The sequence below is a fragment of the Cygnus olor genome, chromosome 25 (genome assembly GCF_009769625.2).
Source record: "Cygnus olor isolate bCygOlo1 chromosome 25, bCygOlo1.pri.v2, whole genome shotgun sequence".
In the NCBI taxonomy this organism is placed as follows: Eukaryota; Metazoa; Chordata; class Aves; order Anseriformes; family Anatidae; genus Cygnus; species Cygnus olor.
This window is the reverse complement of record NC_049193.1, coordinates 3,352,599-3,379,781: the sequence shown is the minus strand read 5'-3', so window position 1 is coordinate 3,379,781 and position 27,183 is coordinate 3,352,599. Positions and strand designations below refer to the sequence as shown.

At 42.2% G+C, this 27,183-nt stretch overlaps 2 protein-coding genes across 13 annotated transcripts in view; both read left to right on the top strand.

The window, feature by feature from the left end:
* CDC27 (cell division cycle 27) overlaps positions 1-22,754 on the top strand; it is a 33,006-nt gene extending 10,252 nt beyond the window's left edge. For 2 of the 12 annotated variants that reach the window (XM_040536606.1, XM_040536605.1), the window contains exons 4-19: positions 1,458-1,583; positions 2,612-2,709; positions 3,225-3,379; positions 3,491-3,705; positions 4,373-4,487; positions 7,495-7,610; positions 8,038-8,137; positions 8,771-8,978; positions 9,764-9,936; positions 11,280-11,432; positions 12,657-12,865; positions 13,531-13,648; positions 14,471-14,599; positions 15,620-15,694; positions 17,425-17,605; positions 19,801-22,754. In XM_040536606.1, the coding sequence (XP_040392540.1) occupies positions 1,458-1,583; positions 2,612-2,709; positions 3,225-3,379; positions 3,491-3,705; positions 4,373-4,487; positions 7,495-7,610; positions 8,038-8,137; positions 8,771-8,978; positions 9,764-9,936; positions 11,280-11,432; positions 12,657-12,865; positions 13,531-13,648; positions 14,471-14,599; positions 15,620-15,694; positions 17,425-17,605; positions 19,801-19,883 (2,254 nt within the window). In that variant the 3' untranslated portion in view covers positions 19,884-22,754. Of the gene's footprint in view, positions 1-1,457; positions 1,584-2,611; positions 2,710-3,224; positions 3,380-3,490; positions 3,706-4,372; positions 4,488-7,476; positions 7,611-8,037; positions 8,138-8,770; positions 8,979-9,763; positions 9,937-11,279; positions 11,433-12,656; positions 12,866-13,530; positions 13,649-14,470; positions 14,600-15,619; positions 15,695-17,424; positions 17,606-18,494; positions 18,990-19,800 lie in introns of those variants that run through there. The other 10 variants (XM_040536604.1, XM_040536602.1, XM_040536608.1 and 7 more) reach the window with 9 other exon arrangements.
* A 1,493-nt stretch (positions 22,755-24,247) lies between these two features.
* The window catches only part of KANSL1 (KAT8 regulatory NSL complex subunit 1), a 98,243-nt gene continuing 95,307 nt past the window's right edge, over positions 24,248-27,183 (top strand). Inside the window, exon 1 of the mRNA XM_040536545.1 lies at positions 24,248-24,369. The gene's annotated coding sequence lies outside the window, so the exon portion shown is untranslated. The remainder of the gene's footprint in view (positions 24,370-27,183) is intronic.

Below are 27,183 nucleotides of genomic sequence, written 5' to 3'. Positions count from 1 at the left end.
AAGGTATTGTGGTAGATTTCTGGAGTTTCATTGCAAGAGCACATAAATGAGATTAGGGACTGTAGCCTGACCAATGCCCAGAGACTTTGTTAATGAGGGTATTTTGCTTCTGTGTAGATCTTTCAGATTGTTACAACTCAAATGTAGGAAATAATATCTGGTGGAGATGTTGAATGGAGAGAATAAAAGACACCAAGGGAGGTAAAAACCTTAGTTCAAGAAACTTCAAGTACTGCAGGATGTTTTGCAATAGTCCAAATGTCTTTCTACAAAACAGCTTGTGGTTGTATTGTGTAGGATTTGGGGTGTGTTTTGTTTGTGTTTTTTCCCTTTTTGAGTGGCCCTCTTTCAGTGACCAAAAAAAGGTTCATTTCTTTAGACAATAGGAAGTGAAGTCTGTAGTTCCACATGGTGTGATGTGGTTGTGTTGCAGTACTCATGATCCTACCCGCAACGTGTAACCAGAATGCAGGTCTCTTGGGGAACCTCTTTCTTCTTTGATGCTCTTTTTAGTAGGCAAATCTTCTGACGTCCTTAGAGTACTAGGGAAGTCTTGACTTGTTGCATTTCTTTTGACACTATTTTAGCACTTTGGGAGCTATTAGGATACCAGTTTCTTTACCGTGTCTTCTGTTGAAAGGGAAATCATGTTAATGCTCTACTTGGAAAGGTCCCAGTAGAATAAACTTGAAGCTGATTGTTTTCTCCCTTGCTTTTACGAAGTCTGTATGTGTATGATACATCAGCTTCTGAGCTGATTTCAGTTAGGTAGGTGGGATTTCTTAAACATTCTTCAGAAGTTGTTAAATTTAACTGTCATTGGCGCTGTTACATTTACATGAGCTCTTTTATAGAGATGTACCTTATTTGCTTGTGGGAATGGCCTGTACTGATAGGAGCATCTACACAGAAGCGTAACGTCATGTGGAAGCAAGAGGAGATTATGAAAGAAACAAAGGCATTAAAATGCAAATCTACCACATCCCAGTACTGGATCTTAAGAACTGAGTGCATGGAGCCTTACAGGTTGTTTCTCATAGCTGGGAAATGAAGCCAAACTGAAGTAGTATTTTAGAAGACATGTTTTGAACACCATCAAAAAATAAAGCGCTTGAAAGACTTCTCTCCCCTTTGTATTCTACCCAAGATCAGGCCCTTTTTGGAAAAATCATGCTGTAGTATGTATTTCTGGTTTTGGAGTGGCGTGGTTTTTTTGTTTTTTTTTTCATTCATTTCTTCTTCCCCCAGTAGAGATGTTCAAAGTATTTTGTACCTCCATGTTGCTAGAGGAATCAGTCATTTCTTTAACATTCATTTGCAGGAGCTGGTATGTATGGGATTTGAAACTTGTGAACACTGACAGTGGATTTCTGTTTTTGTTTGCAGCAGGGTGAGAACACTGGACTACCAATACTGTGAGCCTTGTAACCCCTTTAAACCTCTTGTTTTTTAAAAAGGCTTGCAGAGGGAGAGCAGATCTTATCTGGTGGAGTGTTGAATAAACAGAAAAGCCATGATGACATTGTTACGGAGTTTGGTGACTCTGCATGCTTTACACTCTCCTTACTAGGACATGTCTACTGGTAATGTTACTTTTTTATTTTGCCTTTTTTAAAGCTTAGGGGGGTTTTGTTGTTGGATTTTGGTTTTTGGCAGGTGGGTTTTTCATGTATGTGTTTTTTCATTTTTTGACCAAACAAATTTTAGTCAAAAAGAAAAAAAATTAATCTTTTGGTGATTTTTATTTATTTACCTGTCTCTGGGTTCTGTGGCCAGGCCATGTGGTCTGTGCAAAAGAATATGCTAAATCCAGATAGATGGTTGTGGAAACCATCTAGCTTAGGGATGTGAGCGTGATTTCTTTTACCCAGAGCTTTTGACTGCCTCAAAATACTTAATTCCTCTTCCAGGTTAAGCATGTGCCCAGGAGTCATTTTCTTATAACTTAGGGTTTGATCTGTATTCTTCCTGAAGAGAAACTCTCAAAGCCTGTTTCTCAGTGTTACCACTTCGATTTTTCTGTCTGGTTTATAGAGGTATAGCTGAAATCTTCAAATGAAAGCGGTGAGCAATACCTTTCAGAATAACTGCAAATTTAAGTGTTAAGCTTTTGCTCAGATACAAGAAACGTTTTAGTAAATGTGGAGAAATCAATAAATGGGAATAGTGGAGTTCTTGGTTTCTTCCCTAGTATACCTGTTCTCAAAAAAAAAAAATCAGAAGCAGCTTGTTTTTGTGTCCATTTAAGTATCCTGCTTACCTCTAATTTATATGCAAAAATATTACCCATAGATATTTAAAATGGCTGAAGGGCTAGCAGTCAGTTTGGAGAAAATAAAATAAACGGTTGCCGAGAACAGCACCTTTCTAAACATGAAAACTTTGGTGCTTGGGGCTTTTTTCTTTAAGAACTGTGTTTAAGTAACTATCTTCTGTGTATAAATATGCCAAATAACTCAATATTGCTCTGTTTCTGTTCCTCATTGAAAAATGAGGAATGTTGCTGTGGTTCTCAACATGTTTTAGCTTTTCAACTCCTCTCCTGGAAAGCTATCTTGAACAAAAGTACTGTTTTTAAGTTTCCTTATAAACTGTTGCATTCTTCTTGCAGCAAGACAGATCGGCTTGCCAAAGGATCAGAATGTTACCAAAAGAGCCTTAGTTTAAATCCTTTCCTCTGGTCCCCTTTTGAATCGCTCTGTGAAATAGGTAGGTCTGCAGAACTGTCTTCCCAGTGAAGATATTTTCTACATTTTTTGGTTATGTCAATTTTTCCCATTTGCCATCCCCATGTGGCAACTTCTTATGTTGTGTCCAAAACATTGTAAGTAAAATGCCAGCAGGATTCTTCGTGAGTGTTTTTGTGAGTAATAATGGATTTAAAATACTTTACCAGTGTTCAGAGCTTTTCTCATTTTCTTATTTTTCACTACTACATTTTGGATTTAGCAATACCATGTGTTTTTCTACCATGTGTTTTCTGAGGAGACCCTTAGAAACCATGCTTCTGAGAATAACTTAAGCAAGTTAAATAAAATGATAAAACAGATTGTCCAGGGTTTTGCAGTGGAAGAACACTTCCAATTTAGTGTAAGGAGTTTTAAAATAATGAAATAAGAATGCACCCCTCTAAAATACTGTCCCCTGCCCTCCTTGTTTCAGCCCGAATCTTCAGCATACTGACTCAGGAATAACTCTATTTAAATCTCCTTCCAATTTTACAGGTGAAAAACCAGACCCTGACCAAACATTTAAATTAACATCTTTACAGAACTTCAGCAGCTGTCTGCCTAACACTTGCACAACATTGGTATCTAATCACAACATATCGCATAGACAACCTGACTCTGTCCTGATGGAAACTCCACAAGACACAATTGTGAGTTTTGCTAAAATCATTGTGTTTGAAGCAGTCTTTCCAGCTTGACTGAAAAATACTAATTAGAAACTACACTGCATGGGTAACTAAAAGCAGCCTTCCATTTTTCAGGAGTTGAACAGGCTCAACCTAGAATCCTCCAATTCAAAATATCCTTCCTTGAACACGGATTCCTCTATGTCTTACATTGACTCGGCCGTAATTTCACCAGATGCTGTCCCTCTTGGGTCAGGATCTGCCATATTGTCTAAACAGGCTCAAAATAAACCAAAAACTGGGCGGAGTTTACTAGGGGGACCTGCGGCTTTGAGCCCACTAACTCCAAGGTAAGTCTTTGAGGTGGACCACTTCTGTAGTTAACTGCTCTGATAATTTGTGTGTTGTGCAGCACAAGACTTGCTGATAGTGGGTTATGATGCATACAGAATTCATACAGAAACAAAAGCTAAACCACTTCAGTAACTGCTCTTGGTCCTAGTGTTCATCTCTTCTGTTCTTTTTAAACAAGCAGCTGGTGTTTTTGTTTAGAAGAGAGGAGCTGTTGATTCACCATGTTGCTTATTGCTGTATTCACACTGGAAAAGTTTTTAAAAGCTTCTACTCTGGAATAAACTGTTATGAAAAGCTATTCTTAAGTGCTTGCATTGAAAAATCTCTCTTCTAAAGAGCGTGTAAATATTCTTTCCTCTATACCATCTTGGTTAAAGAAGTGTTCCAGTACTATGTTACAAGCCATTAATACTCAGGCAGTCTGTGTCTATTAGTTCTGCAGGAGGCAAAGAAAGTTCTGTGTGAAACTTCAGGAATGAGAATATGTTTTGAAGCATCTTTTACAGATGAGAATGGATAGTAAGTTTTTGGGGGGTTAACATAAATCTCAAGTATTTCTGAAATAAAGCAGGTAACCTGGGTCTGTGCTTTGCCCACAGAATTGGTCTGATACTCATGGTCTAATATTTGGACTTTGACACTTTCTCTTCATTTTATTCTTAGCTTTGGAATTTTGCCACTAGAAACCCCCAGCCCTGGAGATGGATCATATTTGCAAAACTACACTAACTCCTCTTCTGTAATTGATGTGCCATCCACAGGAGCACCTTCAAAGAAGGTACTTTGTGTTCTAGAATGGAATTGCTGTTCTGTATGCGTTTTACGTTTCAGTGTACTTGAAATCCGCATATTGTCTTCATTTTTTTTTAAAAAGGCATTGTGGAGGAGGAGTTCATTTTCAATTTGACTACAACTGGTCAGCTATCTCCCTGCACAAAACCTTTTGGACTTCTAGAAAGTATCAATTGAAATGAAATCTGCTCTGGAATAGTCTGTTTCAAAGTAACAACAGTTTCTAAAGCCTCAACAAAAAGCATTTTGTTTTGAAAATCTTCTTTTCAGCTAAGCAAATACAGATTTTTTTCTTTACTGTCTTATCTCAAGCAATGATGTTTGTGTTGTAAATGGTTTTCAGTTTATCATGTCACTTCCATTGGACAGTGAAACAGACTTTTGTTTTCCCAAGTTTTATAAAGATAGGCAATAGTTCTTTCTTTCAAATAAAAATAAACCACCTCTCCTGCCCACAAATGCCCAGGCACGTGCAAACTGCCTCAGTGGCATTGCTTGGCAGGCCTAAGAGGCAACCTGGGGCAGATGCTCTGACTCCTGTCCACCTGCAATTAGAGAGGAATGTACAAACAATGACTCTAAACTGTGAAGAATTCAAAACTTCTGTGTGCAAGCCAGAGTCTGAGAACAGTCAGAACTTGGAGTTTTCACATTAATGTTGTTTAACGCAGGTGTTTTCAGGGGTAACTTCAAAGAATTCTAGAAGCTTCAAGTCAGCTGAAAATACTGCTTTCTTGCAAGCAGTTCTTGAATACTAGTTTACAGGCAGGTCAAATCAAAATGCTGCTGGTGGTCCGTGGAGGGCTGACTGAACAGTGGTGTTTCCCTTGGCTAGGTCTTGTGTAGAAGAAGCTAAAAATTCTTTTCTTTACTCAGTAAGAAATTGCCACGGTTGCCATAGTGATAAATGGGAGGTGGAATGTTGATGACAGTTGAGGAACCATTTGTTCATTTCTAAAAACAAAAACCAGAGGATATTTCCATGTATTTTTAGTAAATCTAGAAGTTGCATGAGGGATGCTAGTGTTTTATAGATGGACACCTTTTAAAATAAAAGTTCAGTGCAAAAGTTCTGATCTCCTAAAAAAGTAACGCTTAGATTTCTGCATCTGATGGTACGGACAAATCAGGTGATGCCTAGCTTGCTGTGCCTTTCTGTAAGAGATTTGGGAACTCTTAAAAGCTGCGTTTCTCTTCTCTCGATAGCCTAATCCCTATAAGAATAAAAGGCAGTAAGCAGGTAACTATGTATGTATCTTTTTTCCTTCTTCTTTGGATGTTCTTCTGAAACCCATTACTGGGAACTCGAGATTTTTTTTGCACAAGCCATTATGGTCTCTAGACACCTCCTTACTGCAACCTTTTCTATCACTTGTCTTAGTCCTGCCCTTTTTTTGCCTTTCTTCTCTTGGGATGGGCTGTGCTCGAACAGTCTGCTAGAAGCATGCTTTGTATGGCGAGTCCAATTCCTGCCCTTAGTTGCTGAGGAGCAACCAGTTTTCCCCAGTATAGCTGAAAGCACTGCTTTGTGGTGGATCGTGTGTGCGTAGGAAGGTAAGCTGTCACAAGTCTGTACAACTGAAATAGCAAAGAGCTGCAGTCCACTAACTGTAATCCTCATCTGTGATTGATCTCACACATGCGCTACATGATGGATGTGAAGCTTCAGGAAATCAAGTCCTACTTGTTCCTTCATTGTTGCTTTGCTAGGTATGGCACAACAGCATCATGGTGTAAATTTCAGTAATTCATGGATATGCTTTCTGCCCGGAAGCGTCTGTGCTAGTGCCTAAACACAAACACTTAATAAATTTTAATAAATATCTTAGAATTCTGATGCCTGCTTTGTCCAATGTAAATAATTACTTGGCCAGTTTCACTTCTGCTCTTCAAATCACCAAGTTTGAAAAAGCTTAGTGTAGCAGTGGCTTGAATGTGCATGACTTAATGGAGGCAGTTACCTTGGAGACGCTTACGTAAATGAATGAAACATTAGGATGGATCCAGAGGCTTCCTATCTGAGTGGGCAAGCGTGCTTGCTGGCTGCCTAAACTGTCCTCTGATAACAAAGAAATTGAGAAGGAAGGGAAGGATGGAACGTTTACAAGTCTGGTAATCTGTAATCTGGTGTTGCTTGTGCTGTCATTAGTCCTACTGCAGATTTTTGGTGTCAGAAAGCGCATCTTTTCCAAATGGCTATCATTGACTTGAATGTTAGTGCCCTTGGAGGGAGCAGAAAAATACAACTTAGGCTTTGTTTAGAAAATAATAAATAAAATAAATAAAAAGCAAATAAAAAGTACAAATATGTGCATGTGGACACGAAGCATCGCTGAGCTGGCATGCAGTACCTTGCAAGTCTTTCTTCTACGTGGCATCGTGCAGACCCCTTTTTGATCAAAAAGGTTTCTTCTGTATCTGCCCCAAAGGTTCACACAGTAATGGTGTAATTGAAGGTACTGATTCATGCTGGGAACAGGTATGCTAAACAGGCACTTGAAATTATTGTAGAATCTTCAGGGGAGTGGCAGGCTCAGATGTTGTACAGTAAGCACCACAATGAGATGTTAATGGGGATGGCTTCTGAATGTGAGTGTAGTGTAAGGCTTCAAAATCTTTTTCATTCCCTGGTCGTTGGGAGTTTTTGAACAACTTTCTCCCTGTTGAGAAGGAACTTAAAATATGACATCTGCTAATTCTCTTTTCTTGCACAAAGTTTTAACATAGTTTCTTGCCACTAGATGGAGTTTTCAAATCTTTCAAATACTGTGTGTGAATTTTTGGTAAACTCAGTGCTACTGGCATTTTTTTCAGGTAGTATGAGAAATACTTTGTGTGCTCCCCGTGTGGATGGGGGAAGCCTTTGTGGAAGTAATTTGTATTTCTCCTCCTTTGTGCAGCGTTCAATAGGCAGAAGGGATTTGGTCTGATATAACAGATTGAGGCTTCTTAGTGACATAATAACAAACCTGTAGAAACTTTGCGTTATGCAGGCTGTCACCAGGATAAGCCAAGCTGGAACAAAATCTGTCTTCTCTCAGAGCGGAAATAGCCGAGAAGTCACTCCAATTCTTGTTGCACAAACACAGAGCTCTGGCCCACAGACAAGGTAGGAAAATAAAAATAATTCAACTTAGAACTATCTTTTGCTTCTCCTTTCTGAAAGTTTTGGGGATTTTTAAATTTACTTTCCACAGCCTGTTTGGGTGTTTCTGCAGAGTTCTCCTTTAAATAAGGAAGAAGCTTATTTTTTGTTAGGGGAAAAGAACTTCATTGGATAGGAAGCTTGTGCGTGGTGGGTAGTCTTGTTCTAAATCTCTTTGGGCAGTTAAACAGTTTCTTCAATAAACATTAAGGTAGTTGAAGATCTGCTCACGTTCTTCATATGCGACAGGTAGATTGTTTTTTCCATCCCTTTGAGATGGGAATACCTGCACTGTTGTACCTGAGCAATTTTCTTTAACGCAACGATAAAACGGTGTTAAAACTTGCTCAGAATGGAACCAAGAACTTTAATATAATGTGTTTGTTTTCAGTACAACACCTCAGGTATTGAGCCCAACAATTGCTGCTCCACCAAATGCACTGCCTCGAAGAAGCTCTCGCCTGTTTACTAGCGATAGCTCTACAACAAAGGTAACAAACTTCATGCAGTTTTTTTCAGACTTGTGGGGTTTTTCCCTTGTACATGCCACTGCACTGACTAATAATTTCCCCATATGCATAGCAATTGTAGCAGCTTAAGAACAGGTTCTCTAATGAGTAGAACTTACAAAATATCTGACTGTGAAACACATCATGATGCTGTAACATGTAAATTTTCAGTCTTGAGAATGCTTAACTGAGACTGAGAACAAGAATATCATAAACAAAACCAAAGATGTGTGCTGGGATGACAAATGCAATGGTTCTGTTAGCTGTCAGCCTATTTGGTAAGGCGTCGTGTTCATATTTATTGAAAAATTCATTTTGGGTGGATGCTTTGCTTTTCTAAAAGCAAGCTATATTTTTCATACCAGTTTTCTGCTCCATAAACAATGGAGAAGGACACCAAAACGCAAATACTCATGAACTGTAGTTACCATATGTGAATGTTTGCTGTCTAAAAAAAGGACAGCTAAGCATTTAATGAAGTTACAAGGTGTCTGTATACTTAAGTTTAAAAGTAAAATGGCTGGGCATACATACATTCTTACACAGTTCACTTGCAGGTTTAGTAATCTGAATTCAAAAGTTTCTTATACGTGCAACTCTTGTTCTTACTTGCAGGAAAATAGCAAAAAATTGAAAATGAAGTTTCCACCTAAGATTCCAAACAGAAAAACAAAAAGTAAAACAAATAAGGGAGGAATAACTCAACCAAACATAAATGATACTTTGGAAATTACCAAACTAGACTCTTCCATCATTTCAGAAGGGAAAATCTCTACTGTTGCACCACAGATCCAGGCTTTTACGCTACAAAAAGCAGCAGCAGGTCTGTTTGAATGCTGTCAAACTTAGTAAATCCACCTTTTTATGGTTTAGTGGGGAAAAAATGCTCTAGTTTTGTTTCCTGTTCTTAGCCTGCACCTATGACCTTTGTATAATTATAAAGATTGATTGAATTCAGTATATTCTAGTTAACGTAAAGAGAACAGGTGAAGTAGTAGTAAAAAAGTGTCTATTTGTAAGCAAATCTATTCATCAGCTCTGGTCCTTATTAGGGATTAAAATATTTTGAGGCAAGACTCTTGGAAACTTATTCAAAGGAACTATAAGTAATCCAATCATTTTCCCTCAAAATTGGGTTTATGTAGTCTATTCTCCCTCCTTATTTCCCATTTGTTTAAAAGCTTGTCTTTATCCAGATTGTCAGAAAATCCTAGACAAACTGTTGAATTACTCTTTTGGCTCGATAGAGTTTCCGGGCAGCAAGCAGAGGTATCCATGGATACCAGACGTGGAAACTCTGCTTCAGACCTGAAAAAATGTTTGAATTGCTGCTGTAAATGCAAAAAAATCCACTTGTCCTGAACTTCAGTTTCTCTGTTCCTGGGTGTTCTGTTGCTGACTTAAGAAGTTGTTGGTATCTGACTTCCGTTACAAGGGTTGCTGTTCAGAATGTTATGCCTGAATTAAGAGTGTATAGGCCTGTTTGGGAACTCTTGGCAGATTTTAATAAGTAAAATCACGAGCAGTGCCTGCACAATTGAAGAGCTTAAGGGATTAGTAGTTTCGGCAATCCTTTTTCCATTTTTATTTATTGTATTTTTCTCCTAGAAGGTTTGATGAGCCTTCTTCGGGACATGGGGAAAGGTTATTTAGCCTTGTGTTCATACAACTGCAAAGAAGCGATAAATATTTTAAGCCATTTACCATCTCACCACTACAACACTGGTTGGGTGCTGTGCCAAATTGGGAGAGCTTACTTCGAGCTGGCAGAATACATGCAGGTAGGAACTGTGTGGTTGGTTCTCACTATTTTCACTTCTGTTTTGGAAGCTTTGCAGAAAACCTGCTGACTTCCTGTGAAAGCTATGGGAAGTTTACGGTTGATATAGCTGTATAAACAAGGTATGAATGGTAAAGCTATATCTAGAGTGGATTTAGATCTTGAAGCTGCATCACCTTCAGCCTTCCTGAAGACGCTGAGAATGCTTTAGACTTATTTTAATGCTCGAGTTATTTTCTCTTGCATCCAATCATTGGAGTCTCCCCTGCCTCTTCCTGTCTTCACCCACAGCTGTGCCGATGTAACTGTTTGTACTGCGGTGTTGTAAATAAGATCACTGAAACTATTTGGGTTCTAAAACCAGACGTCTCGCCCCCTTTTTAGTTATTGCAGATCACATCAGTGACCTAGTTTCCTTTGCAGCCTCAGAAATGACTGCGTTTGTACAGCTGAGGTGATGCCAAACTGCTTCAGAAACAGAAGTGAGCAGCTAAGGGTAATCCAGCAGTAAAACTCTCCTTATCACTGTTGTCCTGATAGTTGAGGTGCTCATTTCCTTAGGAGAAGCTTTTCAAACATTTCTGATATGTTGTGTGCAGGAGACAAACAGGTTTCAGAAGCAGTTTCTAGATTGTGCTGTCTCTACTCAGGCTGTATGTTAGTGCACAACTTAATAGTTAACTTTGAAAACTGAGGCTACAGACCTTGGTGAGTTTCCTAGAACTAGTGTTCTTCCCTTGTTGCTACTTTGAGTGTTGTAACTTGGAAATTATGTTTCTGAAATAGAAGTCTACATCAGAAGGACTTCATTAGTCAAGTGTTCATAAGAAGTGTACCAGTTTCAAATGAAAATAAAATGCCTGTATGTGCTGTCACATTCTTACCCACACCCCATCCCTGCATCAGCCATGTTCAGTGCAGGAATTCTCACGTTGCCTTTTGCCTCATAATTAATACACACAGTGTTTGGAGGGGTATAGCACTCCGTATGAATGCAATACCTGCCATCTGTTAGAACAGCTAATAATCAGGACTGACATACAAATCTTTTGCTGATGATGTTTACTTCACATGTGCACTGCGATAGAACAGTCACGTAATCAGAGACAGCAGCAGGGAGGGCTGGCTGGGTTTCTGCTTGGCCTAACTATATTGGGATATAGTTATTTCCTTTACTTGGAGGTGATGTTAAAAATACAACAGGACTGGTAGCTCTGCATAATACACCTGCAAAGCAAAGAGGATCCTCAGTCTGGACATAGGAGGTTTCTAACCTTGACCTGTGTGCTCTGCTTTGGTGGGTGGAATCTTGTTTTAAGTTTGATTTCTGATTTCTGCTCTTAGGCTGAGAGGATATTTTCAGAAGTAAGGAGGATTGAAAACTACAGAGTAGAAGGCATGGAGATCTATTCGACTACGCTGTGGCATCTGCAGAAAGATGTTGCGCTCTCTGTTCTTTCAAAGGATTTGACAGACATGGATAAAAACTCACCAGAGGTATAAAATGCTGTGGTGTTAAATGAGAAGAGTAACTGTGACAAAATCAATGATTCAGAACAAAACTCTGAATTCTAATCTAGCTCGAGTGTATTCTCATGTGAGAACTGCATGGGAAACTGGAGAGGGAGGTGGCAGTATTGCCTCCTGAACTGATGATGCCTGAAATGGCTTCTTGGCATTAGAATATAAGCTTACATGGAGCAGGTCGAAACCTTTTATCTGTTAATGGTTATTTAAATTCGTATTGGCACCATTCATCCAGGAAGATCATGGATTAGTCAGTCATGCCTATTAATTCCAGTACGTGAAGATAAAGAATATCTTTTCCTGTACCACTTCTTAATTGCTCTAATTCACTGGCACATAAAATATATTTGCTCTAGAGCTTATTTTCCAACAGAATATTGCACGCTTGTATGCTAAGGTCCATTGAACCTGCAGAGTGTACAGCAGTACGGGCATGATATGCAAAAAGACAGACCTCTCTTAATATTTGTCACAGTACCAGTAATGTGTGTGTGTTTATAAATGTGCTCTTAACAGAGTTGAGAAAGCCGTAGCGTTTTTTTCTTATTGTTGGAGGGGAGAATCCTGTTTGTGTCTTCCTAGTAGCTTGTCTAACAGTAGGGGGGAAAAAACAATGAAGCAGCAGGTCAGTAAGTTGTAGTAAGGTAGCCTGGAAAGGAGAAAATGCAGATGATAATAACTCTAATGCAAATAATGGAGAACAGTTAGAGAATTTGGCAGTGATGCTAATAGTTTGGGAAAGCAAGGGGCCTTGTCTATGATACTTCACTGTCTTGATGATGGGTGTCGAGCAGGAGGGGGAGAGGAGGTTGCTGCTAAAATTGTTACTCTGCAGCTTCCAGGATCCTGGAATGTGAGAAGAGTGTGGATGTACTCTCCATCATTATTCATGGATATCCAAGATGTTTTATTTCTAGCCTTTCAACAGCTTCAAAAGCTTTAGTCATCAAAGTATCGAACTGGCACTGATCTGATGGCTGTCTAGATGCTTGATTTCTGTACTTCAGCTTGTCTAGCTCAAAGGGATATTTAGCCCTGTCTTCCTCAGAGGCTTAACTAACTCTTGTATTATTATTATTAGGACTATTTATAATCTAGTAGGAAGTGAAAACTGTAAGTCAGTATTGGAAAATCTGTTCATCTCAAACTGGTTGTAAAAGGAAACTGCTAACTTTAGAATGCTGTTTTCACTAGGCGTGGTGTGCTGCAGGAAACTGTTTCAGCTTGCAACGAGAGCATGACATTGCAATCAAGTTCTTCCAGAGAGCCATTCAAGTTGATCCAAACTATGCTTATGCCTACACCCTTTTGGGACATGAATTTGTGTTAACAGAAGAACTAGACAAAGCATTAGCTTGTTTTAGGAATGCAATCAGAGTCAACCCTAGACACTATAATGCATGGTAAGTCATGCTTCAACCCTTTTGTGTTGCGTGTGATGTGGAACACCGTTTGGAGAAAAGCTAAATGTGCTGCCACTGGCAATGTTTTCTTAGCACTGTTCTCACTAAGAAGAGAGCAAAGCCATTCCTGCAGAAGATGTGGACCTCATCTTTTCGTTAAATACCCTACACAGGGAGTGCAAGAAATTAGAGCTTTTATGGTTTCCATTGATCTTTTGGGCTGTGTTATTCCAACTATTCTGTTCTCTGTGCAACACTCCTTGTGCATCTAGTTGTTTGTTCTTCACTTGCAGCTGGACAGGTGAGATCTGTCCCCTTATACCTTAGGATATAATCTGCTTCTTGTAGCTTTTTTTGAGGGGGAAAAAATACATAAAGTAGTAAACTTCAGGTTCGTTAATGTAAGTCCTCTAATCTTTTAGAGGCTTCTGTATGCTTTCTACTTTTGTAGCTCTTCAGCTAGTTTTTTTGTGCACTGGATATGAATTCTTCAACCTATGCAATCAAGAGAAAAGTAACTTTAGTCACAGCTTTCTCCTATAAAGAGTCACTTCTTACCCTTGATGGAGTGGCCAGTCTATATGCCACTTCTACCATATTCACTGACAAAGGTTAGTTTACTCAGAATGCAGTCTTACTTAACAACATTATTTTTCTGTTTGCAGGTATGGGTTGGGAATGATTTATTACAAACAGGAAAAATTCAGCCTAGCAGAAATGCATTTCCAGAAAGCACTTGATATCAATCCTCAGAGCTCAGTCTTACTGTGCCACATTGGAGTAGTAAGTAGTCTGTACTCGGCTCTCTCCTTAGGTTTTAATCTGCCTCTGTACTTTGCTTGCAGTAGTCCTACTGAACTTGTTTTAAGCACAAAAGTAAAAGCTCAGAGTACCTGTTAGAGGATCTTAAGTGCCATATGAATCAATAGCCATGGGATTAATGTGTCAGGAAAATAAACACTCCTCTTTCCTCACCCACAATTGTTTTTAGCCAGTAATGAAATATACTATCAGGTTGTGTATGCGAGTAAGCCAAGTTACTAGTGGTATGAAAATCAAGCCCATGTGCAGTTATTCATGGGAACAGCATATTGAATTTGCAGGGCTATCTGGAAAGCTGGTCATTTGTCCATCTGCCACTGTGGTACATAACGCAGTACCTCAGCCATAAGTCTCACTCCAGCAAATGCTTGCTCACAGTGTGGTGAAGCAGTTCTCAGATGTTAGTGATGGCAACTAAAGACTGTGCAAGCATGAACGGTGGTAACCTGCTGGCATTCACTTACCTGTTATGCAGCAGCAAAGTTGTCAGGGTCTGTAGGAACAGTAGGATTCTTGCCACTTAAGCGCTGAGAATGGCATTGAGCTTACTCCTGGCCAAAGGCTAGATGATTTCTATCAGCCAGTGAATGGAGGGTGTTTTGAAGTGGCGATGGGGAGAGGTGAAGCTTTCTTCCTGTAAGAAAACTTGCTTTCTTAAGACTTGGTCTAGAATTGGACTACTTTTTTTTGAAACATATTGTAAGCAAATATAGCAGCTTATCTGCCAGACAAGTCTATTTGGCCATTTTCCCTCTTTAAGGTTTTCCTTCTTTTCTGTAATAGGTCCAGCATGCACTGAAAAAATCTGAAAAGGCTTTGGATACTTTAAACAAAGCTATTAACATTGACCCCAAGAACCCGCTATGCAAATTCCATAGAGCTTCTGTATTATTTGCAAATGAAAAGTACAAGGTAAGATTTGGTACACGTAGACAACCTTAAATTATCTTTAAATTGTTATAGCTATGAATGGGGATGCACTGGTGGCTGAATGTTAACTGATAAGCACTGGTAGCGTCAAGGCTTGCAGCATGAGCAGGAAGATTGACCTATCCTGTGGAGTCTAACATAAAGCATTTGTTTTGGCAAGTGCCACTTTTGCATTATGTTAAATTTTTTGATTGTCATAAAATCTGAAGCCAAAAGGTACCTTTTTAATTATTATTTTAGTCTGACCCTGGAAAAAGAAAGAAAGGGACGTTATTGCAGCTGTCACCAAGATGGGGCTGTGTTATTGTGAATTTCTATTAAACTACTAAAAATTGGCTCAGCAAACAGCCCCACAACAGATTACAGCAATAAGAACTAGCCATTTCAAAGGCTGTATTATCAACTAAAAAATAGGAAGCCAAATAATTTCAGTCTGATCCCTTGCTGACTTGTACCCTATTTATGAGTGGAGTTGATCTTCCCACAGTCTGTCTTTCCAGTGACTCTGTCCTCTGGCCTGTTTTTCTTGGCCACAGAATACAAGCTGCAGTCTGGCTTCTGAAACCTTGCTTCAGAAATGTGTGTACATATGTAAAGGGAAAACTTTACTTAGAACTTGTTTTGAAAATTCATAATGTAACCAGTTAAACATAAGTAGTATTAAGGTTAAGGACTTACTGAAGTGCAATTTGTAGACTTATTTCTAAAAATCAAAAGCAGAGGATAAATACAAGAGCAGAAGAATGTTAAATGTGTTTCTAGGAGACCAAAGCCCAACAGACTTTCTCTGTTTCTATAATAACTGTGCTATAATAACCTACAATCTTTACATGAGGAACTAATGTAAAAGAAACTTTAGGTTCTTTTGAGTCTGTACTGTTGTTCTTGGTGGAGTATACTGTATGTAAATGCCAGGGTTCTCGTCAGCACTAAAATGCAGTTTAGTGATGTAACTGGTTGCAGACTGCTAGCTTGTACTGAATCTTTTCTCTTCCTTTTCAGTCTGCTTTACAAGAACTTGAAGAACTGAAACAGATTGTTCCCAAAGAGTCTCTTGTTTACTTTTTAATAGGAAAGGTAGGTGGAACTTAACTGTGTTTGTAAGTACTTTGCTTTCCTTCATTGCAGAAATGTATGCCTAATGAGAAAATTTGATGCCTGTCACTAAGCTGCTTCCATTTGGGGCAGTATTCTAAAAATTCCCAAAGCTTTAAATAAGACGTGCTGCATATAAACTCACAGCTTTATCAGCTTTTAAATGCAGAAGACAGGAGCAGCCTCAAGGTATTTTTAAAACCAAGAAAAAATAACTCGGGCCCCTGTTGTTCTGTGCCTTTGTTTTCACTACTGTCAACCTGAAATAATTCATTTTTAGAAACTGCGAAATAGATCTCTATTGAGATCATTCACTGAAAAAAGATGCAGTGGTTATGCATAGTTGTATATTTTTCCTTGAAAACTGAACTTCATGAAGGCTTGATCCAGTATTATAGTAATGATGGAAATGGTCTATCCCTCAAAATTAAGAATTTCTATCAGCCAGCCATGTTGGTTATATGGATATGGAGCTATTCAAATATTGAATCACACTCCAATATGTCATATCAGAAATGTTGAATTAGTATTTTTGGAGTATGTTTAAGTCTCCATCAGTAGCCTCAATGTCTCATTCAGTTGATGGCCTTCCCAGAAGAATTGTAGAAAATTCTTTCTATATAGGTTTGGAAAGCAAGAAGCCTTTATTCAGGCTAATAGACTAGATGAGCACACGAAAAGATGTTTCTAGTCCATCAGATGTGTTTACATTCCAACTTTTTTTTGTGTTTAATGCCAGAGAAAAGTAATCTGGTAATGGAAGTCCTTCCTTGGCAATCTTCTTGGCTAATATGCTTTAAGTTTTGCAGTTTTAAATTCTGTGGGTAGTCATTAGGAAGCAACAAGACAAACTTGTCTCTTTCACAGGACTGGGTAACTCTTAATCAACGAGACTTTTTTTGAATTAGAGAAGTAAAAGGATTTGTGCTGAAATTTGTTGACTGGTGTTTATCCAGTAGTAGCTGGACCTCTAAATTGGTGTTAGTTGCCATGTCTTGACAAACTTGAGAACTTTTGCTGCTTAAATCTTAATACAGATAAATTACATGTTTGCCTATCCTTAATGATAAGGAGCAATTCTTTGTCACCATCAACTTGCTCTGAAGGTAAAATATATTAAAATATATACTAGATTTGGTAATGCACTGTTGTGAAAGTGTTCCCAATCAGTTTATCAGGACAAGCTAGGTGATGTTTAATATTGGCCCTCTCCCCCCTCCCCCCCCAAACCTGCTGTAGGGAAGAATATAAGGTTACTCTACGCATGTGGTTAATGGTTCACAAGACTATTCTCTCTGTCTCTGACAATAGAAGGCTGAGACTTTGGGCTTTTCCTGAGCAAGTAGTAGACTTGGGGTTACAATGACTGTAAAAATTGGAAAAGAGGAGGGAGGCAACACAAAACATGCTAAAAGCTTTTACACAACCCTGCTGCCACAGTTGCAAAGCATAAATTATATCTGAAGAGCCACTTTCATATGTTCTTGAATCTGTCAGCTACTAATTTCTTTTAATCCTTTTGGCCACTTAAGTAGGAACACTTGCATGCTCTTTCTACACATCTTTTCTCTTTACCTTTTGACTTGTGTAATAAATTTTGTGTGTACTCTGCATTGCTTTTCATAAAATATTAGTTAACTGGCTTAGTATGTTTCTCCAAACTTTCAAGTAGCAACTTTTTGTAAATGTAACATTTTATGCTTTTATTTTAGGTTTATAAAAAGCTGGGTCAAACTCATTTGGCCCTAATGAATTTCTCATGGGCGATGGACCTAGATCCCAAAGGAGCCAACAACCAGATTAAAGAGGCTATTGATAAACGTTACCTTCCAGATGATGAGGAACCAATAACTCAAGAAGAGCAAATAAATGAATGTTACCCCTATGAATCAGGTTTGTATTTCCAACCCTTTGTCATTCAGGGAGGTGTTTCTGCTTGGGTGTCACCTAGTGTCTGTAAGTAGGAAGAATTCCAGGCTTAATAAGTAAAGCACACTGCTCAACCTTGCTGCTCAGCGAGTAAAAACTCAAAGTTCTTGATTCAGAAGAAGGTACGTCTTATTTTAGGTTTACTATGAGAAAGGATTATGACTTTTCTTTAGGATACGTAGATGGAGTAGGACAAAAATAATGCTGTAAAGTCACAGAACTCATGGTTGGTTAATACCATCTTAGGAAAGAACAAGATGTTCCTACAGCCTCCACTCTTCCCCCATAGAAGCATCAAATCATGCGATGTAACTGAATGGTAGCTAAAATTATCTATAGATGCTTTAGGAGAAATTAAATAAGCTGGATGTTAGGTAAACATCTTTGTCTGGAAAACAAAGGTAGCTTTTGAAGAAGGAAGTCAATAAAAGTTTCACTTGAATCGAGAGTAAATAAAATGCTCCCAAATGCACTATTTGAGAATAATCCACAGAAAAGGATGTCCCAGATGTCTCCCTTCTTTCTAAGATGTTGTGAGCTTAAGTTCCAGTGAAGCACAGAGTAATGTTAAGCCATAAATATTGAGCTCTCTGATACAAACTGAAATAGTGGTGAAGAATAAATACTAATAAACAATTTAGTTCTTTCCCTCCAAAGAAGAACAAAGAAATTCTGAAAAAGATAATAATGTATGCTATGTTCTACAATCCAAAATCTTCATCTGAAAAAGTTATGGTAACTGTATATCATATTCATTTTTATTGATCCTGTGTACAGTGTGCTTTTTAATAATGGAACTATCCTGCGCTGTGTTTCCTGAAGTATCAAACTTTTCTTCTCCCTGCTGTTGTAGTTGGACTAACCTAGAACACTGGCTTACTGGGGGCTGAATGTGTTTCTGACCAGAAGATGGAGACAGAGTACTTGAACTTCTGAGCAACACTTAAGTCACAGAGCATTAAAAAAAATAAAAATCTGTCCAATAAACATAACTGAAATAAAACAATGTCCCAATGTCCATGTTTAAGCTGTGTGTAGACAGTTTGGTTTCCTTGGCTCTTCAGATAATGTAGATGAGTTTCAGTGTCGGCTGAATAACATTTTTAGGATACGTGAGATAAGTGGAGAGTTGCTTTACAATATGTTGGCTAGTATAAGCCATTTTGTGCTTTAAATTCCGTAGCATAGAACTTGATGAGCCTATTGTGCAGGAAACCTGTAAAGTGTTTGCCTTAAAGCAGCAAAATCATTGTTTCTCTACATGAAACCTCTTAGTCATTTGGGAAATGATAATATGCTAAATTCTGCTATAGAAAGACTCGAGTTGCACTTCCTGTGTGTGAAGAACAACCATGATTAGATATTTACCTTGGTACTAATTTAAACTAGTATAGAAGTTAAATATTTAAAGGTAGCTTCTCATATATAAGTATTTCTCTTATGCTGTGCATAGCATGCAGTCTTTAGATTTCTGCTGGTTTTTGAGTAGTTTTCCTGGAAGTTGTAGGCCAGCCATCATCTGAGCTGAGTGAGCAGAGTAATTGAGTGTGAGAAACTTGTGTGCATTTACTCAAAGCAATTTTTTCCCCCATATTTTATGCAGTAGTCTTTGTCATGAAAGCAGGGAGCAACTGGAGACTGCTTAATGCTTCTAATTTAATATTATTTGATTGTGAATTGAGCAGACATGATGCACTGATGCAGTGGGTAACTGATGTGAGCATATTCAAGTATCTGGTATGATTTGAAAGAGTTGGGAGGGTTAAAATTCTTCTAAGGCGGTTCTGGAACCCTCCATACCCATCCCTACCTAGCCAGGCATTGGGAATTCCAGATATTTAACAGAAGGTATCTAAACAGACATTAAATTAGGCTGCATGTTTTTATAGTACATTATGTTAATTCCTTTCTAAATGCATTTATTTAGACTTCATTAAGTTGACAGGGGTTGACTTATTGCAAGGAAAAAGCCATATGGCCTAAAAGCATTTTGGGGGAAGGGGACAAAGGCAGGAAGTCTGTTCCACGTTGTTAATGAAGTACAAGCACGTTGCTGCTGTGTTTTTAACATGCTGGAGTTGGTTGTATAAGAATTTTTGTAGTGAAGCAGCCTAGTACTGTTTGACTACTTTGTGTGTTTTGTTGTTTTTCTTTCAAAGTTGGCACAGATGAATCCCAAGAGAGCAGCATGACAGATGCGGATGACACACAGCTCCATGCAGTTGAAAGCGATGAATTTTAACCTCCAAAAGCCAGTATCTGGGCTTGAGTGTGTGACTGGTACTGTTGTGTTCTCCCCTTCCTTCGCATCCTGGGTCTTCACATCACTGAGCCAGCATTGTCATTATTCTCCACTGACACCATGAGTACACCACTCAGACTTAAAACTGTATGCAGAATTAATGGCAGTGCAATATTCAGCTGCTACTGAGTCTGACTAGTTGGCTCTTAGACATTTATGAAAATGACTGAGGAGGAAATACTATTTTTGGACTCCACTTTGCTGGAAAAATATCACGGAAGAAAGACTTGTGGTTTGCTGTAACGAAGCCAGTAGATGCGGGGATAGTACTAATGAAGCAGTGTCTTGTTCTTTTTCCAGAAATGTGTCTTAGTTTGGTTCTTTCTTGGTAAGCAGAGCGCTGAACTTCATTTCCAAGTTCTTCGAGGACAGTGTTGACAAATGCAGGCTGTTAAAGACTTTTGCATATTGTAGTGTAACTTAAATGCCAGGGAATGTACATGACCTTAAAGCCGCAGTGTTTCCCGTGAACAAATACAATGCACGTGCTCAGGACTGGGAGTGTCAGACTGCATAAAACGTTCAGTGTCCCTACTTAGAGTGCAAACTTGCAGGAGTGAAAACGTAGCAGGAGAATCACATTGCAGAATCGTAGCTTTCACAGAATGCTTTCATGTTCTAACCAAGAATTAATTTATTCACCTAGTTTCTAAAATGTCAATGTTTTACTTTGTACTTCAGAGAAACAAGTCGGCAACACCTTGCTTCATTTTTTCATCTACCCCTTGACTTATTCTTCCCAGTGTGAGAATAAAAATTAATAAAGGGCGAAATCAAAGAGCAATGTAGATACAACTTAATGTGGAAACATCAAACCCTTAACCAACAGCGCCTGTGTCTTTCTGAACAAATAAACTGGGAAGACCGTGGAAGCCTTAATACAATCAGAACCTTACAGTCAAATGCATCGAGTAATTGCCTAAGATAGTGTCCTTTTTAAAACTGTTTTCTAAAGTGTGGTCCAAGCAGTGTGCAAACATGTGCAATTCTTTCTTTTTTTTAAGCTGTTCTTTAAGGCTCTTAGAGTACTTTCTCACTGTAGGAACGTAGGCCCCTTTCCTCCTCCCCTGAGGCTGCTGCTGTGAGAAGAAATCTACGCCACAGTAACGAGTCCAAAACAATCTTTCTCTGTAGCATTTTGCAGCAACACTTGGTGCCCTTTATGCAGTGGCGATAAAGAAAGTGTACGATACAAGCAGTTTTAAAGAGCAATTTATGCATAATAAATTGGGAGTGATATAAATTTCATGGCAACATATTTGTCATCAATCTTAATTTTTTAAAATATATATCTCTTTTAGGGGTGATGTAGTTACCTTTAGAACTTAAGCTTTTAAAACTGCAACCTTGTCTTACACCAGGCCCGTGCCCTGTCATGGCTCCTCTCTGGCTGTGAGCCACTGGGATGCCTTCATCAAACAAAAATAATCCACGAGTGCTGTGCAGAAATACTTTTTTTTTTTTTTTTTGGAAGCAGGAGGACAAGCAGAGAGAAATAGGCCAGAACTCCCCTAACAGTGTGAAATGAAATCTGAAAAAAATGAGGAATGGTAGTTTATGAAAGGAGCCTTGTGCCTCAGCCGTGCAGTTCAGCTTGTGTCTGGATGGGGGATGAACTGAAATCACGACGTGTTTCGGCTGACTTGTGTGCTGAATCCTGCACGGCTTCCCGTGGTGATCAATGTTCTGGTGCGATTCCCTTCCTGATGCATCTTCCCTGAGGAAAACGCAGGGTTTGCATTTCCCAAGGGCTGTTCTGTGCCAACGGTAAAGCTCTCACGGGGCTCTTGGGTTCCCTGGCTCTGTCACGACATCGTTTTTCCATCCAGATGCAATGCGTCTACAGCTTCGGTGTGTGTTCCTCGTGAGGTTTCCTCAAGGAGTCTGAGAGCACCCCACACCTCAGCAGAAGGTCTGGAGGCAGTACTTGTGTGAGTGCCACCACTTGATGCGTGAATTGCCTTCCTTTTGGTTCCCGATGTTTTCTTAAGCAAAAAGCATGAGTTTCTTCCCGCTCCCTGGGAGCTAGAAGACTCTCAGCTGAAGCCAGGGGCCTTTTGTCTTTAGATCTGAAGAAATGCTGGGCGCTTCTAGCTCCCAAAATTGCACACTTCTTTTTTTTTTCATCCTTTTCAGATCTGAAAAAACAGGTGCTGCTCTTGTGACTTTTCCAGAAGACTTGCTGCTTGTTTAACTGGGGACCAGAGGTTTAGGAAACTAGGTGGCTTTTTCCCTTCTCTGAAAATTGTGAACAACTGTACTAAGATTTCCAACACCCTGGCAAGAGTTCTTAACTCAGCTGGGGTATTAAAAGGATACTCATTCTACCTTGAAGATTTAATACTTAAAAACTGTCCTGCTGCTTTACATGTACATCATATCTTAAATGGTTGCTTTTTTTTTTCTCTCCAAGAATATCAAGTAACAGTTGGACCATGCTGCTATTTTACCTTCTAAATAGATGCACAAAATTAGTATTGAATCAATAAAGTTTTGCTACTCTTTGAAGAGGGGTGAGGAGAAGGGCGGTGAGCACGAAGGCACTCTGACAGCCAGGTTTGGGCAAGGGTGTTCACTGAAAAGAATTAGGGAACTGTCATTTTCTTACAACAAAAATATGGAAAAATGCAAAGTGTGGGTGTGGTGTGTACTATTTGCATTGAAACAATGTAATTTGTCTTTTTTTTTTTGCTTTCTTGACTTTTTATTTCAGAAATTGTACAGTCTTAGGGGAAAAAAAGTCTTTTCTGTTAATATATTTGCGATTCATTAAAGGATGTGGAAAATCCAAATAAACTACTTTTAAAAGCAGGCTCAGCAGCAGGTGCTTTGGCTTGGTGTTGGGATGCAGCCTTCAGAGCTCTGTGGGCGCAGCGATGCAGCCACTGGGTGCCCCGGGGCTGTTCCTGCAGCCCCCTTTGCTGGAAACCTGCCACCCGGATTCACAGGTGGCACCATTTTTTATTAATTACCCCAACAAGAGCTTATTCCTCCTTGGTAAAGAAAATTACAATGATGTACACCAGAGAAATGGTCACAGCCTCGGCTTGCCAGGAAGGCGCGCTCGCCAGTACGTGCAAAAAGCTGCGGGCTCCACGGGAATCCCTCCTGCATGCACGGTAGCCTTGGATTAAAGCTTGTAGCACCGGGTCTGTTGTATCAGCCTAATCTGGTGACTTTTTGAGAGCCGGGTTTGGCTGTAAAAGTTGCACTGAAATTAACCCTCTCCTACTCCTTCTCCCTTTCTTGCTTCCGTGCCTTTCGACCCCGGCCTTCCATGACTGCGCGCACAGGCACGGCCGCGCAGCTACGCGCTGGCTCCTGCAGCCGACCTCCCGCCCCGCGTTGCGCGCAGCAGCGAGAGCCGAGTCGCTCTTCCTGTGCAGCTCTTCTGGGCAAGTCAGGGTGAGTCGGGCTGCACGCTTCCTAGCGGCGAAGCGAAGCTTTGTCGATGGTTGGCTGAGCTTTAGGTGCCTCCGGAGAAAAGCAAAGCTTTTTCTTTTATAAATGAGATTTGACTTGTCAGCTGCGATACTGAATGGTAGCAATGCAGCGCGTATTAGGGCTTGGTAGCATCTCAGGGCTTTCCAGCTGGGAATGTTTTTGGCACTCGGTGTTTGAGTGTGTACAGCTTCGTACGGGTACGTTGGGCTTTGCTCTGTGGTTCTTTGCTGCTGCAGCATCTCCCTGTTCCCTGCCCCTCGGTCAGCGTTAGGGACTTGATTTGAGCGAGACTCGGTAGAGGAGCAGGGCTTGCGTTGTTTGAAACGTGTTATTCGTTTCCCAGCTGAGCTGAGCTGGTTTGAGAGGGGTTGTAAGACCTGGCTGTGCATGGTGTGAAGAACTAGGTTTCTAAGGCAGGAAGAGTTCCTGATCCTCAGAGGAACAGGGCTTAAAATTAATGCAGAGAATCAGACTTCCTCCGCTTGCTTTGTCTGTCTGCTTCTCAAAATGGTATTTGTGCGGCCCGTGATGTCTCAGTTTGGTTCCTGCTGTTGCATGAACTCAGGGAGATGTTCCCTTGCCTGCAGTGGCAGCCTGGGGAATGGGGACAGTGAGGGGACCCGGTCCCTCGTTCGGGGTGGCAGTGTCACTGGTGGGGTGTCCTAGGTTGGGGAATGCGGGGCTGTCGGTGCGGCACCCACCGGCACCTGTCCTGCTGGGAGCGGGCGGTGGGTTCCGTGGCAGTTGGCTGTGGAAGTTTCCAGTGAGCCTGGCCTGGATGGCTTGGGATGAGGAGTGTGTGGCCGGCTGGGCACGAGGAAGGCTGGGGCTGCACCCAGATGGACCCAGGAGAAGTCCCAAGCCCCCAGCCGGGGAGGGCTGGCATGTCCCAGCCCTGTGGATGCTGCCCTGGCCGCAGAGTGGGACCAGATCCTGCGCCTCGCCTCGGCATCGCCCTTGCTGGAGCCCCTCCGTGAGAAAGGTAAACCCGACCGCGGCCCCTGCTCCAGGGGGAGACCAAGGGATCCCCCCAAAACACACACACGGGGTGACAGGCCACCCAGATGTCACAGCTCCAATGGAAACTGGCAATCCCTGTCCAAACCAACGGCCCCTGCACCAGCCCTGCCTGCTCGGGGACAGCTCAGCCCCACAGCACCGGCTGTTGTGTTCAGCAGCATTGGGTTGGTTTGGGGATTTTTTGGGTTTCTCAAGCACAGCACTCAGCAGGGTCACCCCCATGTCTGCTGGTGCCCAAATCACAGAATGGGGGTGTCCCATCTGTGGCTCTGGCTATGATCCTTATTGCTCCACTGGGGTCTGGGCATCCTAGCCCCTGCTCTCGTGATGCTGTGACCACTTCTCATCTGGGACCCGCTCTCCTGGCCCAGACAATCTTATTTGGTCTTAAAGGATGAGGAGGTTTTCGAGAACCCTAACAGTACCAATAAACAGAAACACCTCCCAGATCATAAAAAGAACCAAACCAAACCAAACAAAAAACACTTCCAAAGGTCTATTCCAGCAAAAATACCTTGGAAAGCCATGTCCAAGAAGGAGCCGCAAGTTCCTTTCTGCCAATCTTCACATTCAGATGATTTATTGGTTAAAAATCTCCTTTTTTTAAAAAATCCCGTGGCTCATACACGAGGAACAACAGAAATTCCTTGTTATTGGGACATTTGGAAAGCAACCTTAATAAGACAAGAGGATTAGTCTGCTAATTTCTTCCTCTTTTGGTTTCTCGTGTGTCTCTACACGGATTTAGAAATGGAACCCGCTGGGGTCTGATGGCAGCTTCTCTGCCCCAAGCTGGGTGGGAGTGCATCCCCTGCTCTGTTTTCTGGAAGAATGCTGGCTTTTAAATGTGCTGTGGCTGCGTTGCTGGCTGCCCCAAACAAGCAGGAATTCTCCTCGCAGGGGACCAGAGGCTCAGCCCGTGGCTCGGCAGTGCCGTACATTTGTGACTGCCGTCGTTTTGAGCCTCCCTGCGCGGTGCAATCTGAGAATTGTTGCACCGGGCACAGACTGCAGCACCCCACTGCCGCCTGCCCCTTTTTTATGTTTGCATTTTGATAATCCTGAAAGGCGTCTCATATGTGGGTATACCGGCTTTTGTCTCCTGAAAAATGGCACGAAATGTAAAGGTCCCCGAGAAGCCGCAGATGATCCGGGTGTCCTCTCGCTGAGCCAGGACTAGGAAACCCCGATCTGTCAGATAAAAGCTGAGGGGCCCACCTCATCCTCAGCCTGCTGGATGTGGCGTCCGCCGTTTCTTTGGGTTAAACCCAGCCCCTCACATGGATAAAAGCTAAAAGAAAGAGTGGAAGGAACCCAGGCAGGTTGTGCCGGCCTGCAGGGGCAGGCAGGAGGAGTGCGGTGGCCGGGCTGTCCTGGCCAGCAGGAGGTGTGGGGGCTGGCGGTCCTGGGGGGCTGCTTAGGATGAAGGCCCCAGTAACGTCTGCACCGCATGCCTTTGTCACACCTGTGTCCCCGCTCTGTCCCCAGGTCCCTCTCTCAGCTCTTTCCTCCCTGCTTCGCCCCTCCTGCATCCCATGGGTGCAGGACACGGGCACCGAGGGGACAGGGGCCTGGTGTCGCTGGTCAGGCAGGAAAAGATGTCGCCTGTGGGACAGGGGCCTGGTGTCACATGTGGGACAGGGGCCTTCTGTCACCTGTGGGACATCAGCCTGGTGTCATTTGTGGGACAAGGGCCTGGAGTCACTGGCCAAACAGGAAACCACGTCACCCGTGGGACAAGGGCCTGGTTTCACTGCTCAGCCAGAAAGCCATGTCACCTACAGGACACGGGCCTGGTGTCACCTGTGGGACAGGGGGCTGTGTCACCTGTGGGACATCAGCGTGGTGTCACCCATGGGACAAAGGCCTGGAGTCACTGTTCAGACTTCCTGACCATGTCACCCGTGGGACATGGACCTGGTGTCACTGCTCAGCCAGGAAGCCATGTCACCTACAGGACACGGGCCTGGTGTCACCCATGGGACAGGGGCCTTCTGTCACCTGTGGGACATTAGCCTCGTGTCACCTGTGGGACATCAGCCTGGTGTCACCCACGGGACAAGGGCCTGGAGTCACTGTTCAGAGAGGAAACTGTGTCACCCATGGGACACGGACCTGGTGTCACTGGTCATCTGGGAAGCTGTGTCACCTACAGGACAAGGGCCTGGTGTCACCCATGGGACATGGGGCTGTGTCACCAATGGAACAGGGGCCTGGTGTCACCCACGGCACACGGAACTGTGTCCCTTATGGGCCAGGGGCCTGGTGTCACTGCTCATCCAGGAAGCCATGTCGCCCACGGGACAGGGGCCTGGTGTCACCCGCGGGACACGGCGCTGTGTCACCCACGGCTCCGGGCCCTGGTGGCACCCACGGGCCCCGGGGGCTGTGCCACCGGCGGAGCAGCAGCACCCTGCCGCTCCCCGCGCACCACCGCTGTCCCCCGGGGCCTCGAGCACCCCGCCAGCCGCGGGACACCCGGCCTGGCCCCGGGCCGCCCCCGGGGCTGCGGGACGGGGCTGGGGGCCGCGTGTGGCGACCCCCCCGGGCCACCCCCCTCCCCCGCCTCTCCCTCCCCAGCCGCTGCCTCCCCTCGGCGGGGCAAGGCCGGGACCCGCTCCTCGGCCCCCTCCGCCCCCCGCTCCCCATCCCGCGGGGGCGCGCCGCGGGGGCGCGCCCGGAGGGAGGGGGGGGGGGCGCGCTGGAGGAGGGGGGGGGCACTGGGGGGGGGGGGTCCCGGCCCCCGCGGCGGGGGGCGAGCGGCGGCCCCGCATCA